This window comes from Galeopterus variegatus, unplaced genomic scaffold (genome assembly GCF_000696425.1).
Source record: "Galeopterus variegatus unplaced genomic scaffold, G_variegatus-3.0.2 Scaffold77, whole genome shotgun sequence".
Lineage (NCBI taxonomy): Eukaryota > Metazoa > Chordata > Mammalia > Dermoptera > Cynocephalidae > Galeopterus > Galeopterus variegatus.
This window is the reverse complement of record NW_007726188.1, coordinates 57,284-74,288: the sequence shown is the minus strand read 5'-3', so window position 1 is coordinate 74,288 and position 17,005 is coordinate 57,284. Positions and strand designations below refer to the sequence as shown.

The 17,005-nt window shown below is 43.7% G+C and overlaps 1 protein-coding gene across 2 annotated transcripts in view; it reads left to right on the top strand.

The window, feature by feature from the left end:
* The window catches only part of ZFHX3 (zinc finger homeobox 3), a 158,743-nt gene that overhangs the window by 118,596 nt on the left and 23,142 nt on the right, over positions 1 to 17,005 (top strand). For both annotated transcript variants that reach the window (XM_008578813.1, XM_008578804.1), the window contains exons 6-7: positions 14,443 to 14,576; positions 14,729 to 14,929. In XM_008578813.1, coding sequence (XP_008577035.1) covers positions 14,443 to 14,576; positions 14,729 to 14,929 — 335 coding nt within the window. The remainder of the gene's footprint in view (positions 1 to 14,442; positions 14,577 to 14,728; positions 14,930 to 17,005) is intronic.

Sequence of the window (17,005 nt, the reverse complement as noted above, 5' to 3'; positions counted from 1 at the left end):
ACTTAATCTTTACCTCCAAAAGACAGAAAGAGAGAATGTGACTGAGCGAGTAACTCCGAGGTGCACCTTTGCCAGTTGCACAGTAGTGAAGGGAGAAGAGAACGTTCTTTCCTGACTCCTGCAAATGATCCTGTTTTGACCTGAAGCACAATTTTGTCTATAGCATCTGAGTGTGTAATGACAGGCTTTATTAAGGTACTTGGACAGATTTGATCTTGGAATCAATACAGGTGCCAGCAACCTCTTCTGAGCTTTCTTTTGGATCCTTAGTATTTTATAGAAAAAAAAAAAATCTACATTTGTTCCATTTAGTCCTAAATTGAGCTGTTCCTGTCTGATTAAATGTGCTGGGGAGTGCTTCCTCCCGGCAAATAAATAAATAGTGATTTCACAATTTGTTCTGTTGATTAGTGGCTGTTCATGATGCAGATTAATAATATTTCAAATGGGCCTGGATAATTGGCATCTTCTCAGATATTGATTATGTAGTTTGGGGGTTTGTGCAGGAATGGGCATTCCTTACTAAAAATTTGTAGTTACTTATCTTTACGTTTGGCATGAGACTCCTGATTTCTTTTTGGTGTCCCTTTTTGAGATTTTTTTATTTATCGCAGATCTTTTACCTTGGGTGGCAGCAAGACAAGCAACATAGTAATTTGAATCACAGCAGGGTCAATTCCACGATCGATGGCTGACTCCCCACCACGTGCAGGGCACCTGGCAGAGTTCCACTGATCACAAGTTCAGTGAGATTATAGGCCTTGCCCTCAGTGAAGGTAACACTCTGCTAGGGACTCAGGAACACCCATCATCATAAGAACATTATTACTATAGATCAGTGCTCCAGTGGAGCTTGCTGTGCCGATAGAAATATTCTGCATCTACACCATACAACACAGTAGCCGCTAGTCAATTATGGCTGTTGAGCACTTAAAATGTGGCTAGTACTGCTGAAGAACTGAATTTTAAATTTTACTTGATTTTCATGAATTTAAATTTAAGAAGCCACGTGTGCAGCTGGAGATACTTAAAAGGAACAAAACTAACCCTGAGAGAGTGCATCTCAGGTACAATAACTTTTCAGTTATTATAAAGGCTGCATTATGCTTTCACCCTGTACCAGGTTCCATTCTAGTGCTTCACACCTGTCCTTCCCTGCAAGTGGGCCACGAAAAGCTCACAGGTACATAGGTGCTGCTTACTGTACCCCTTGGGATGCATGTTCATTTGTTCATCCCAATCTTGCCATCATTTTCTGTGTGTGCCATGATGTGAAGAAAAGCTGGAAGCACTGCTTTTATACACCTATCCCGTTTGATTCTCACCCCGACTCTGACATACGTACTGTAAATAACCACCTCCCACCGCCCCCACCATTGTGCCATGGAGAGTTCAGGCAAGTTGCCGAAAGTTATGCAAACAGGTTCAGATCTGCCTGCTGGCCTTGCCACTTACCGGAACCTAGGGCAGAGCTCCGGCTCTTACCAGTTTGTTGACCCACCGCTCTGAGAATGCGCTGTTCAGTCTGATCATTTGATGTAGTTTCATCTTGCTGTAAGTGGAGGAGTAGCACTCTCCTAAAGTTGCAATAACAGTAACATGTCAGCCATTTGTATGTTCAAAACGAACTGGGTTGTCAACCATGAACGTGACTTGTAATGAGCCAGTGTTGTGATAGGTCTGAATGCAGGTGGATGAGGTCGAAAAAACTCTCCAGGTTTGGAGTCAGGAAGCCACCAGCTAGTGAGTGAGAGCGGCTGGGCCTCTTGAAGCTTTGGGTGCCTTATCGTGAAATGTGGACAAGTGACCCCCACCAGCCCCAGCCACGTAGGGTTCCATGACGGCAAGCGGTGGCACATGTACTAGACCTGGGTAAACAGAGGGTCACATCTGGTCAAGGCAGGTGTGAAGCACTCTTGTGGGCTGGTGGAGGGTGCGAGAAGGTTCTTTGAAGCAAAGCCTCTTCCCTAATGCAAAGCCATTTCCACTATCCAACTTTGTGGTTTTCTCTTTTGAAACATGAAAATGATCCCTTGTTCTCTTTTACCAGAATGGATTTGAATGCGTGTGTTCTCGATTGAAGAGCCCCCAGTGTCAGCATCTGAGCAATGGATAATGCAGTGATTACCCAATCAATCATTAATTACTATAAATTGATATATAATTAATGTGATGCTTTATCACCAATAATTAGGGGAAAATATTGAACTCTTGACAAAGAATCATAGCATGATGGTTACTTAAACCTGTAGCCACTATGGGTTCCAGCCACAGAGTCCCAAGCTGGGTCTTCTTAAACTAATTTGAGACAAGATGATCTCCTTTTATTGGTGCTTTATAAAAGGAGAGGGGGATAGCAGGACTTAACATGACACCATGACAATGCTTCAAAAATCCCTAAGTGACGTTCAGTGTTTATATTTTTGTAAAATTTTGAGTTAGAATTGTAGTTTGAGTGTTTTCTTTTTTCTAAAGGAATGGCCTGAAGGGATTTTACTTTATTAATTTTTTTAAATCCATGATGCTCACCTAACACAGAGCAATTAGTGCATTGGAGCGTCCCTGATTTGAATCTATGGAAGATTGCTATTAAATGAGGTATTAATGGGCTGGCAAGGTCTGGGCGACTGTTAGGGAAAAGTGTGTTTATGGAATATGGTGCTGGCAGGCATGATTTCAATCGGATTTGACATGTTTAACATAAATGTATAGTGTATGGCTCTTGCTGCATATGAATAATTCCTACAGACCCACTGCCTTTCTAATTACTGAGGTTGAAAAAAAGCAGGTCAGGCACATCCTGGTGGAAATCTATTACCAGCCCTCCCCCCATTCTCTCTATTGTTTACAGCTTTGTATAAATAGAGATGGCTTTGTATGGGGAACTTAGTGCCTGAAATGTAATCTGTGACAGAGAATGGAATACTTTTTTTTCTTCTTTTAATTGGGTCCATAAAGAAGAAAGAAGGTATGTGCTGAGATGAAACGTTAGGAAAAAGCACTGGACTAGTAAGAGTCAGAAGCCCTGGGTTCAAGATTACCTGCATGACCTTAGGTTTCTGGACCTCAGTTTCCATATCTGTAAATGGCAGGTTGGACTGAATGGGCTCTTGCAGTTCTGGAACTCCATAAAAATATAATTGGAGGAGGGACAGTTATACTGTAGTAGAGAATCTTGGAGAATGTTAATTACTAAGGTCAGAATATTGGGAACTGTCAAAGACCTCCCCAGTCTGTGTCTAGTTTCTACAGCATAGATCAGGAGCTTGGATAAAGGGTTCAAATAGGCCTTCTCCATGGAGGTCGAGCAGCATGAAGCCCACTTTTCTTGTTGGAGTGTCAGAGCACCAGTGCTCTTACCTGGTTCTGTGGTACTGGGGCCGATCACAAGTTGTCAGAGCCAGTATGGTGAGGACGTCAGTGGGGGAGTCCTCGGAGGCTCTCGTGGGTGCCTTTGAGTGGCCATTTACCACCACCACACCTCTATAAAAATCATTTGGGCCTAGCTCTGTATCCCTCTGGCACTTGGCTGCATTTCTCCACCTCACCCAAAAGCGGATTTGCCTTCACAGGTAGGGCGCCTGAGAGGGTGTGCCGAGGCCTAGGCCCACGTGCCTGCCGATGGGAACCATTTTTGATTTTACATTTTCACACACAGATGGGGTTTTGCAGCTATGTCAGCTTTTGCAGAGTTCACTGTTCCCCCTCCTCCTGCTCCCCACCTTCTTTTTTCCAGGCCACTTTCAGTATAACTTGGCTGCTTAAAGTCACTGCAGGCAGAATTCTGTCTCACAATTGAAAACAAACCATGAACTATTTTTATGTGGGGAAACAAAAATAGATATAGGGTGTGGTATATATCTGGACTTGCCTGCATTCCAGCAACTTAAAGGTTTTGGCTTTGAGAATTTACATCGTAAGTCATAAGAGAGATAAGGACCATATTAATTGGGCACATATTTTTTGTGTAGACATCTAAGGGTGGTGCAGGACATGCAAAAAAGGTAAGGCATTTGCTTTCTAGAAGAGGTGTCATATGTAATCACATAATTGCACAGTGTAATGAGAATTATCATCAAAGTATAGATAAAGGACAGTGAAAATGTAGATTAAGGAGCAACTCATTGTTCATCACCATAGAAAATATCTTATAGATTTGCATATTATTCTTACAAAGTAGCCATGTTAATCTCCATGCTTTGTTCAAATTTTAGCCTTTGTGCTGATGGGGAAGCACTTCTGTTGTTAGAATCATGATCATGATTTTAAAAAAATACCATGGTGCCTTACTCACGGGGCTATCAGTGCACCATATTTGTTAGGCTCTCATATTTGTCTTTAATTTGCGGGCTAGAGAACTAAGACCCATAGATTGGGAACTCGTGGGTATCAGATTTGTAATCAAACCACAATATGCTTTCTGGGTCAGAGATACACTCCCCACTTTACAAAGCTAAAGGACATACAGCACAATCACTTTCTCTTATTGTATGAAGACGGGAGGAGAACTTGAAAATCTTCTGTCTCTCTCATTGTTAAACAGAATTGTCAGCTGTTTATGGTCAGGAGCTATGCGTCATACGTTGATTATAGGAATCCTCAGCACCTGGCAAGTGCTTAATACTGTTGGGTGTTTCATTAACGGTCAACTCGTAAGATAGCATGATATAAATACTTCCAAGTCCGAGTCATTCTACTTTCTGCTTTACAGATATCAAACCTGTGGGTCAGTAGGATTGTTGCATGTTGACATACAGAAAAGGCAAATGTAGGGTGTATGTGCTTGTCCTAAAAACCAGGCCTGTCCCCTCACTCTGTGGTTATATGGCCCCCCATGGACCCATGTTATTTCCCAGATACTTCTAAAACCGAAACCATAGCGACAAATGTTTGAGCTTCTGCCATGTGCTTCCTACTCCTGATCTCTTTTGAGCCTCACAGAAACCCTGTGAGAAGATGCTGTTATCCCACTGACTGGTGAGGAAACTGAAAGCTCACTGTAGTAAAATAACATGCGCGAGGTCACACAGTCAGGATCTGAACCAGGGTGTGGCCAGCGCTGCAAACTGCTGTGCTTGACGACTCAGCAAGGGGGACTGATGCCTTCCAGTAAAGAGAACTAGGCCACAGGAAAACATGAGAAACATCAGGTCCTGAGGACTCCCTCAGGGCTCTGGAACCGCCTCCCCACACCCTGCACACAGATCACTTATCTGGGCCTGAGATGTGAGCAAGTTGAGTGTGGGGACTCAAGACAGAGAAGCGTTGATGTAAATATCACTCGGTGCAGGGTTTCTCTATCTCTGTGCTGTACAAAGTACCAAGAGAAGATGTTTCCAGTCTTCTTGGTGCTTTAAACCCGCAGGGGAAAGTGGAGAATCATACTCACTTCCAGCCTCACAGGGGCCTGAGTTAGAAGTGCACACTCTCACACACTCCTGTTGAACCTGGACTAGCAAAAAGAAACCCTTGTTGTCGGATCACGGGGAAGGTTGATTTTTAAGGGCACGGAGAGGTTGTGTTCAGCAGCAGCTCTTTGTGTCTGTCATCATGCTGGATATGCACCAAAATTCTATGTGTTTATTTTCACAAGTTCCGTTTTACTCTTAAAATATAGTAAGTATCTTAGGAAGATAGGTTTGGAATGGAGCAAAAACTGAGAGCATTGTTATATTCCGATCTCTGGGAGATCTACGCTGTGTTGGGGCTCAGAGACTAATTAATGTTTGATTTGATGGGGACTGAATGAGTTTAAGTTAAACAGCTTTGGCCTGGACCTGGAAAGACTCGTGTTACCACTGGTTTAGACTTAGTCTCATACCTCTGGGCTTTTTCCTCTGTCAGCCCAAGGGTTCTCCAAGGCTCCTTCCCGCTCTAGTTGTCTGCAAGTCCACGGTCATCACAGTCCTGAAATAAAACCAGGGGGCAGTATGGTAAGTGCAGACCCCAATGTGTTCCCTGACTGTGGCCATTGCTCCTTACGGGACTCTGGGGCCACAGCTGCAGATTGCATCTGTGCACAGCTCAGGAGGCTATGCCAGGGGAAGATGGGATATTTTGGAGGAACTGACAAGAGGTTGAAGGTGAGCAGGCTGATTTGATACTTCAAAGTCAGGAATCAGGAATATTTATTAGGTCTCCAACTATTGGCGTGAGTGAGGCCCATGGTGGCAGCTCAATGTCCAGCAGTTATTAAATAGACCAACGGCTGATGTTGGCCTAAACGAGGTGGGGGCTGTGCTGGTGCTCATTCACAAACCTGACACAGAGGGAGCAGGGTGTCTTTGAAATGCGGGTTGGCGTTTTGGGAACTCAAATCAGTGTAGTTAAAGCAGCCTTATGCACATTTCAACAAGGAATTAGTGCAACAGATGGATGCCTCTGATGTAGAGCTTAGCACTATTCTCTCCCCAAATATGTAGAGCAAGCGGCAGCATCCACCATCAGCATGGGCCCACCCCTGTACCGGACAGGCTGCTTATTGGGAAAGCAGAGGCACCACAGTCTGGTGCCTGAACCCCCGCTCCCAGTTGCTGACTTGTGCACATGGGGTCTAATGTGGATCTAGGCATGCTTCCAGGGCTAAAGCAAAGGGGGAGTTAGGCTGGTGTGGCCTGCAGGGGCCTAGACCAGGGAGGCCAGAACTGAAAAGATGCTTCCTCTTTCTACAGATGGAAAGAGACCACAGGTATCTGCCCTCTTTTCACAGAGGTTCTCCAGGACATGTGGGAAGAGTGAGCTTCTGTAAATAAGGCAGTCTGTCACTATTCTGGATTGCACTGCTAACACATGGAGGTTATTCCTTCAGAATTTCTGGCTTTGAAAATGTGTCTATATTTGTTCTAGAGTGAGCAGGTTCCCTGAGGGACAGCCAAATTTAATCCATCACCTTTGGCCTGAGGGAGAAATCATCTAGGCTTTGAGAACAGGCCTGGCTTTCGTCCCTGAGTTTAGATGAGAGTGTCGTGTCATCATTTGAAAGTGGACTGGCAGATCTGCCCATGCATGCTGGGCCTGGTTATTTAATTCTAGTTTAACCACAAAGCGATATGGCTTGTACCGGTTACAGAAAGCTTTGGCTCTGACAGCTGTTTCCAAAGCATGGTCCCTGGACCATCAGCCTTACCTGGGAACATACTGGGAATGCAAATTCTCTGACTCAGAGCTACTGAATCAGAAACTCTGGGGTCTGGGGCCTGCGACCTGTGACCTGTGTTTTAATGAGCCCTCCAGGGAATTCTGACACACTCTGGAGTTTGGGAACCTTGGGGCTGTGATCTCAGTGACAAACATGAGGTTTTGAGACCTATTTCTTTTTTAACTGGACAGAAAGTCCTGAACCTCTGCTCAGGGATACTGAGCTTTCCTAAAAGCCAGGGGCGGTGCCTGGCAGAAGCACAGGGCTTGAGTCTTGGCAGATGTAATCATGGATAGCAGGATTGGGGGTGGAAAGGAGGGATGATCAGAGAGGCAGGGTCACAATGAAGAGTGGTCGAAGACCTGGAAGTCTTTATCTGAACTGGTTAATAAGTAACACCTGGGTGAAAGGTACATGGTCCCCTCTCTGTTCTATTCTTACAACTTCTTGTGAAGCTATAATTAGTCACCCCTCCATATCCATGGGGGATTGGTTGCAGGACACTGCCCCTACAGTCGGCCCTATGGAACCTGGATAGGAAAAGTCGTATCCGTGGGTTCCACATACCACGGATACTGTATTTTCAAACCACAGTTGGTTGAACCTGATGATGGGGAACCCATGGATGCAGAATCCAAGGATGTGGAGTGCTGACTGTATTTCCAAATAAAAATTAAAATAATAATAACACCTATGAGCTGCTGGATTTCCAAAGTGCTGAACTATCAAGTTCATGCTTGAGTTGGAGGAAAAAAGTCTTTCCCTTGGTAACAATTACACCCATCTGTAGTATAACTCAAAGAAAATTTTTCTTTGAAATCCTTTTTAGAAATAGTCTGATAAGTTGATGAGACCTATATGTCTTACCATACCTATGTAGGCATATTCTTCTACTTTTGGGATAGGTAGTTGAACGTCTCTAAAATGCTTTCTAGAGATGTACAGGAGCAACATAGCTCGCAGATCCTGAGGCTGGGACTGTGTTTTGAATAGAAGGTTCTTAACCTCACTAGGCTGGACTTTGAGACAGATTCTGCACCTTTGGGCAGGGAGAGAGAAGCCCAACTTCTTTTTAGCCGTGGCATGAAGACCACCCTGCCGGGTGACACGTGCATGCCTCTGCTTCACACCAGTTCCCCCCAATTCCTCTATGAAACATCTTTAAATGCTTGGTTGGAGACAGAATGAGACCATGCATGTTTAAAGACCAAGTTGGCAGCAAAGCAGACTCTTTAAAGGAACTCTTGTTCTCTGCATCAGGGGAGGAAGAGAGTTGAGCTAGATCCCTGGCTGCTTATCAAATGCAGTAGCTCTGTAGGAGATGAGTAAGAAGCCCAGCCTGTCCCCTGGGAAGGCACCGCAGACACATGCCAGGAGCAGCTCCACTTCCAACAACAGTATGAAGATCGCAAAGTCCAGAGCACAGACTACCTTCTGGAAATATAGCATTTCTGCTGTCTAGAGGGAGGAGGATGAGGTGTCTGAGAAGCTGAGAGAGAAAGGCTAAGGAAAGAGCACACTGCACCTTTCATTTAATTATAATTACGAACTGAATGACCATTTCAAGATCTGGCGAAGCGTCTATGTCTAGTGTGCTGGGTACTTATCCCAGCTCAAACATTGAGTGTGGAGTTGTGTGAAATTTTTTTTTCCTTAGTCAATGGAGATAGATAAAAGATTGCTGTAAATTTCTGGGGCAGGTGGCAAGCTGGTTTACGGAATGCAAGGCGGTGAGAACCTCTGGCTTACGGAAAGTAGCATGAATTAATAATCATTTAATTGGCTCCTCCATTATGTTGCTGGTTTGGGAGATGGAAGTTTAGATGGAGGGGCTGTCAGTGGTACTTTAGCTAAGAGTCTGATGTTTGAGAAGTGGGGGTGGCGGCTACCTTTGGACTCCCCACAAGGATCAAATGTCAGGCAGCATCCCAAGCCCTCAGCAGGCTCACCTCAGGACCTCCAAAAGGAAGAAGATCAGCACTTTGGTGAATACCACCTTGAAGTGCCACTCTACCACGAACATAGGAAATGCAGAAGAAACTTCCCAGCAATGTGGACAGTTCAGCTCCTGCCCAGGAACTCCCCTGGGAGGAGATCTCCGGTCAGAGAGAGGCTGGCCTGCAGCGTAGAATGGCCACCATACCACCAGCCCCACTGGTGTGTTGAGTGATGAGAAGATGAATTGTGCTCAGGAAACATAGAATCTAATTCTTCTAGTACTTTGGTTTTCTTGGAGGACAAGTGGATGTCTTGGCTAATGACTAAGAGAAGGTTGGAAGTTGGGTACATTCAGGTTCAGTTTTTACTTCATTTCCAATTTTTCTTCAGACTTCTTTTTCATGAGGCAGCAGCTCTGTGCCTTACCTGGCTTCAGAGTTGTACAGCCCATGTCATTAGATGAGTAATGAGGTATGTGTTGTCATTAAGTTCACTGGTATTGCAAGTACAACTCTTAAGTTTTCTGTGGCCAGAATTTCAGTGACTCAGTTTTGGAATTTGTTAGTGAAGATTGGGATTGAGTGAGAATTTGTTCTAGGAGCAGTGGTTTTATTTATCAGGTGAAGTTCCAGGAGACTGTGAATGTTTAAAGGCTACGTTTTTACCATAGTTGACCACTTTATAAGCCCTCTGAGTGACACTTTTCTTACCTATAAAGTCACTTCCTACATTTATAAGTTTTTAAAAATTTTAAGTTTTTGCTAACCTTGTTTTAGTTATTCTGTATGCTTAGAACATAATACAAACCATTTCTTGAAAAGTGCAAACAAAACTTGCGTGAGCTCAGATTGACCCTCTTCTGTACTCCCTCTAATTACTATGCAAAGAGGGGTAACTTTTTAACTAATTACTTTGAGGGCAAACACTTCCCAAACAAATATGATAAAGTCAAAGGATATCTGGAAGTTGATGGCTCCATGCATAAGTCATTTTTCCCCCTAAGGAAGCTGTGCTTTGGAAACTATGTTTCCCCCTGAAATGAAATTCTTTTGCCTAGAGTGTAGAGGAAGCTAAGAGAAGAAAATGGAGAATCATGAATCAGGTCTGCCTCACTCAGTGTTTGTCCTTGTCAGTTTTAGGGGCCAGCCTATCACAGTTTAAGGGGAAATGGTAGATCTCTACCCAGAAAGCCAACTTCAAATTTTCTGAATTCTGTAATAGGGACATGCCCGTCTTTCCTTTGCCTCTTCAGCAAGTTGAGTAGGACAGTCATACCTCCTGTCAAGCTGGGCAAGTGCTTTTTCCTTCCGTAGAAAGTTTGCATGGCGAGGAATCCACAGCTCACGTCCTGCTAAGTTTCAGTAGGGTTTTGACCCTGCATTCTGTTATCACAACATCCCATTTACCCAGCTTTATAGAGTCTGTAGTCTGTAGCACTTTCACTCACATGATTCCTTGCCACATTTTTATCCCCTTAGAAATGCCAGGAGCCCAGCATGTTGCCTATGGAAGATTCGTTGAGATTTAACACATATTTTCATATGACATAACTGCCAAAATGAGAAAAAACTGCTTTAACCGGCAAAGGAAAAATACCACCCGATGTTTTTGCACAGTATGGATCCAAGTATCGACTTTTTCATGGTCAGTTGAATTTAAATGCTAAACCATTTAATTAGAATATTAATAATAATATAACTACATGACAAATTTAGAAAATGGCCCATGATACCATCACCTAAATACATTTTCTTCTAGTCTTTTTTTAATAATCTGTTTTTTTTACAAGCTGTAACAGGGAATATACACGTTTTATCTTATTTTTTAAAAATTTACATTCCCAATGATTTTTCCATATTGTTTCATATCTATCATTTTCAATGTCTTCTAATACTTATTAGAATGGCTGTGCCATTACTTACTTATACTGTGCCCAGTTTTAAGATGTCTAGATTGTTTGTAATTCATTTTGTCATTATTGTAAAAACCAGTACAGGTAGTAACACTCCGAGTTGTTTGATTTTTTTGTTGTAGTTGCTGCCTGTATAAACCAGAGGTTCCAGGCACTGATCGTTTAAACTATGTTTTGTCTCTGGAGCACATCTTATTTCCATTTCACTAATCTGACATCATAGCAGGCTTAGAGTGACCAGTAATTGATTTTTTAAATAATGTTTTCTATATTGTGACATCTCTCTTAGAGTTTAAAATTAAGAAAAGTCTTCACAGCAGAAAACCACAGTCATTTCTTTCTTCATATTCATACAACCTCATTTACTTATGCCCCCAATGTATGCTAGTGACAGAATTGAAGTAGAAATTGATTTTGAGACTCTGGCCCTTTTGAAGTTGTCCGGAAAGAAGAAGCTTGAAAGAACCTCTGATTGTGTGTGGCCTGTAATAAACACTCATCTAGCATGTCGATGGGGAACTTGCACAGTTCTTTGCCCATCTACAGAAACTGTATAAAGACTGGTACGATGTCTTGACAGGGATTGATGTTTTAAGGTCTGAGGTCAAGCTAGGGAAGGCCCCATGTCAGCCATAGTTAACTTAACTCTTAGGAGCAGTCCCCACTTTACCCAGGGGAGCACAATGAGACTGTAACTGGGTGTTTATGGGATCTGTTATGAGAATGGCGTTGCATTATCTTCATACAAAGAGCTAATGAGCTGCAGGTGGTTAACGTCCACTTCTAGACATATTTTATCTAATAAAGATGCAGGTTGTCCTGGGTAGAAGGGAGATGGACCCCAAAGTTTGTGCACCAGTGGATGTAACGTTTCACATGATAGCAGAGCTGTTGTGTTACTGAGAAGAAAGAAGAGTTAGCAAGTGCTGCGTTTATTTTTTAAAACACTTTATAATGGCTCCTTAGCTCAAGCTCACAAAAGAAGCTTTAGAATTCCAGAGCAGTTTGAGTTTGAAAAAAAAGGTAATAAAAGTTCCCCTCTCCATGCAGGGGGAAAGAATAGTGGCTTCTGAAACCAGAACTCTCACCTCTGCAACCTCGCCACAGTTCGTCATGTGTTCAGCATTGAAGGAAGAGGACGGACTCTTTGGTCCTGCGAGGAAACTAATGCCACATGGGGTTACTGTGCTCGCTTTTCAGCTCCGAGAGAGCGAGATGAGCTGGGTGGGCACAGCCTCAGTGCCCATTCATTCTCACTGCTGAGCAACTGCACAATCGAGGGTGGGGGGTGGCAGGCAGATCGAGGTCATTTTCAAGACAGGTGCTGTTTTAGGTCAGACAAACAGATGGGTGTTTGGAATAGAGTCTCTGTCTTGGTTTGTCTCGACTGCAAGAAGGAGCAGATAGCGGCTCTTTCCTAACTGTGACACTGAGCCTGACTTAATGTCTACGAGTTGGGGGTGGAAATCGGAAAGATGAGGGATGGCTGTAACCAGTAAGCATCTAAAGTATTATTTGATGCCTCCACCCCCTCCTCCCCATCTTCAGCTTGCATTGAAGAGTTACTGTACAGTAGGAAACCACTAGACAAAAATGAAAATGATGGAGAATAAGGTACCTTCTGGGACCACAGGGAAGTTAAGTCCCTGAAACATTAATTAAAGACTCCAATTGTGGGAGTGTTTGGGCCAGGCCCATCCCACTGCAAGGTCTGAAGCTTGCGATTCAAGGGTCTGTGGGATCAGGTCTGAAGGGGGCCAGGAGATGGGAAGTGGGCCATGGGGGAACTGGTCTAGAATGTTACAGCACCTAGTTAATTGGCAGCCAGTCCATCACATTAAATATCCAGCCGTCATGTATTACCTTTCAAGTGAAAATGAATAACTCCCATTAAGAGCAAAATGGGTTTGAAGTCGATTCGAGACAGATTAAAGTACTGTTATGAATGTGTGTGTGGGGAGAAGGAGGGGTCTGTGTGTAATATGCTTGTCCTTGTACTTTTTAAATAATAGATGTCCTACAAACTTATGTAGACCAGGTTACCAAGATACTGGGGTGAAAGGTCGCAAGATGTGCATTCTGGGAAGAGCACCAACTTCCTGGAATATTTTCTGCATTTAGCAGGGTTTTTTTTTCAAAATTATTTTGTGGCCTTATGAGTTTAATGAATAAAATTGATTTTCTAAAATTATTTATTAAAGTACACATCTGTAATGACAGCATCTTGATGTCCACATCAGAACAAAGTTCAAAGCTGAGCATAAAGTGAAAATATATGCTAGATGGGTAAGACAGAAAACAGTTTTACCAAGAAGTAAAAATTAAGCTTTCTAAACCAGTGACCAAAATGCCGAGTCACATTATCTTTTGATGAGGACAGTAGGTATATTTTCTCACTACCATTTTGGGGATTTTTTTTTTTTTTCTTATTGCTTTAAGCAAAATTCTGAAACATGGAGTCCCAAATTCGGAATAAGTGAAAGAGCCAGCCAGCCCTCTCATTGGAATGACCAATCCAACCGTGTTGGAATTTGTGTTTACACTGGAGGGGCCCTGCTTCTCCAGATTAACCCCTCAGCCTAGCTGTTTTCTCATCAAAGTCTTCCAGGTCTCTTTCCATGCTTCAGAGAACCTTTCCACCAGCACTTCCATGCCCGTATTTGCTGCTCAAGCCTCGCGTGCCTCCCCTCGTTGATTAGTTTCTGTTGCTGTTGTTTTGGTGGCATAAGCAAGAAGGGTGCAGAGGCATGGTCTGGGCCAGCAGATAGGAAACTTTCTTCTTACCACTCGCTCAGAATAAACTCTCATGTCTGGAGCATTGGCTAGATTATAACTTGGGCTCATGCTCTGCCTAGTTCCACTCTTCACTAATTTCTTCCCTGAAAGCAAACTGCTGAACCCAAACTTGGTGTTTTCACACATGTTGGTATGCAGATATCCATGTGAACCTTTCTCAGGTCACATTTCTCATGTTGCCCGTGATGTGCTGTGTTCTCTTTCCAAGAAATGGGACAGTGAAGTTGGGAGCACATAGTTTCTTATGACTTTGAAGCACAGTGTGTGTAGTACTCAGGTTGGCAAAGCACTTGGTGAGACTTTGCCACCCACCTTCTGCCCTTCTGCCCCCACACGCCAGCAGATCGTGTCTAGATTAGGGGAGGTGAGAGCAGAATGACAGGAGCTCAGTCCAACTGCAGAGCCTTTTATTCCATTTCTTTACCTTCTTTTCCTAATGTGCAGTTGTTAAAGTAGTGACAAATTCATGGAGGGAAAAGAAACACTTGCTGCTTTTCCAGCATGCTTGATAAGTCAGTCCGGATGTTCATCCTTCTTGAATTTTGGTGGTTTAAGAAAATCCTGTGCTATAAATGAATGTTGATTTTCACCCAACACAAACCCTTTGGGAGCTGGCCTGGTCTGGCTGCTGTATTGCATCTTCTACTTTTTCTTCTAGCATCGTCCAGCCAAGCAGAGAAGGAGCTGACAGATTCTCCGGCAACCTCCAAACGCATCTCCTTCCCAGGTAGCTCAGAGTCTCCTCTCTCTTCGAAGCGACCAAAGACATCTGAGGAGATCAAACCAGAGCAGGTGAGAATGGAAGGGGCTCTGCTGGTGGGGTGGGGGTGGGGGGGTCGTTTTAGATATGGGTGGGGAATGATCTTTCAGGTGGGCCGGCTGGGGCAGACAGTTGCTGGTGGACACTGAAGATTCAGCCAGCACGGTGGGTGTGTTCCCTGCAGATGTACCAGTGTCCCTACTGCAAGTACAGCAACGCCGATGTTAACCGGCTCCGGGTGCACGCCATGACACAGCACTCAGTCCAGCCCATGCTTCGCTGCCCTCTGTGCCAGGACATGCTCAACAACAAGATCCACCTCCAGCTGCACCTCACCCACCTCCACAGTGTGGCACCTGACTGCGTGGAGAAGCTCATTATGACGGTAAGGCAGCCAGCAGCAGGGCCCTGTGTCAAAGGTGACACAGTAACATGGGCAAGATACCAGTGTAGAGTTGTCAGAAAATCTTCCTAGTTCTGTGGCCTTTGCTCTACTGTGCTGCCTTGAACGTGGCATGACCATGGCTCCAAGTGCTGAATACATGTTTCTCAACCTCCCTTATCATCCTCTCTCCCCTCTGGATGCAGAGGCAGGAACTAGCTAATCATTTATCTGAAGAAATCATTATTTAGATTCTCCAAGCCTTCACTGAGCAAATCATGGTCTAGGTTACTCATATATTAGGTATATCTTATTTCATTCATGTAACAAACCCTGTTTAAAAAGAAAAGAAAAAGTCTGACACGTTCAGATTAACAGATGAGGAAACGGAGGCTCAAGGAAGTTAACTGACTTGATGCCATTTGTAAGTTGCAGGGTTGAGATTTTAACCCACATTCTCCAACTCTAGGTGTAGACCTGTAATGGAGGATGGTAGTTTCTCAAGTGGATACTTTTATTCTCAAAGCAGGAAAATGGTCAGTTGGATATAACATGTTGATTCATAAAGGTGGGCTTTGCATTTGAACATGATATTGCTATACCTGTAGGTTTTAAAAGCAAGATTCTAACTGGCCGCTGTAAACAGGGCCCAAAATGTTAGTATAAAGATTTAAATCTAATGGTAACATGAAAACTTTTCAGAATACTGCAGATGATAGCAATGTCCTAATTTTGACTATGCTGGGGCTGCTATGAAAGCCCTTTCCTAATTACTAGAGGAAAAAGCACCAAAGAGAATTATTTCCATCTCTAACTTAGCATTATTTCAGCAGTGGAGTAATAAGTTAATTTGATTGCCTTTTCATGTGAAGATTCCAGACTACCAGATAGGTAGTCTGTTCAGAATTCTGCATTTTAATGTGCAGGTCACAGACATACAAGTACAACCTCTAGGTATTTCCTATACCATTTGGTTGTACAAAATTAATGAATGGTGTCGTAAGTTTAGTCATGATGATGCATCATGGGAACTTTGCAGCCAGTGAGAAACTCAAAGGTAACCTAGACTGAATTTCTCTTCAGAGATCTTGCAAGTATAAGTTCAGTTTCTATGGATACTTTCAAATAGGCTGGTGAACACTGTGGAAAGGATCTCTAAAAGTGGAGACCTCCTTCTGTGGACAGGTGGGTTTCTGTGTTACAAGTTTCCCCAACATTCTCTCCAGCCTTGGAAATAACAAGAGGGTTTTCCCCGGCCTCGTCTCACTTCCCAGCTAGCGGCCTGAAGGAAAGAAAGAGGTGTGGGGAGGGAAGCATTTTCAGTACTTACCTGTATTTTTCATTTGCTTAGGTGGTTATTTTTGCTGGTTAATATGAATCTAGTCTAGGAACTGCAGGCCTATAGTAATCTGCATGGCTGGTTTATATTAGACAGTAAAAATTTCATTTATACATCCCTAGGGACTCGAGTGTAAATTATATTTCAAATATCCATTGTTTGTCATTTTTATAACAGCAATAGTAAAGGTATATTCCAAGGGGCAAGTCTGGTGGTCATTATGAATCTTCATTTAGCAAGAGTCTTCAAGGGCATGATATCACTGCTATGTTTGCTTGGGTACTAATCCTTGAGATAATTTCTGGGAGTTATCCACTATCCAGCACCTTCATAACCAGCAATTCTCAACCTTTTTGGAGACTGAAAGCTACACAACAGCCATACTGGCTTATTCTCTGTGCACTGAAGTTTGACAGCCACTGTTGAAGACTCTCCATCGAGTATTCTGCAAATACAAAATTGTATGCAGTGCCAGGGAACATAAAGATACATCCATGGAATGTCGGGCCTCCCTGAGCCAGAGGCCGACAAAACCGAGTGGGAAGAGACCCCGGTCCAGCCGGGGGTCCCTTGTGGGGCTGAGCGGGATGATGAGTGTCGCTGGCACGGCCCTTCCCCCCAGGACCTTCCTCCCCGGGGGCCGAGAAAGAACACCACCGAGCCAGGAGAGTGGTCAAAGCCGGAACTCTGTTTATTGCGAGGGGACAGGAGCTTATATAGAGAGGACAGGGTGGGGGAGC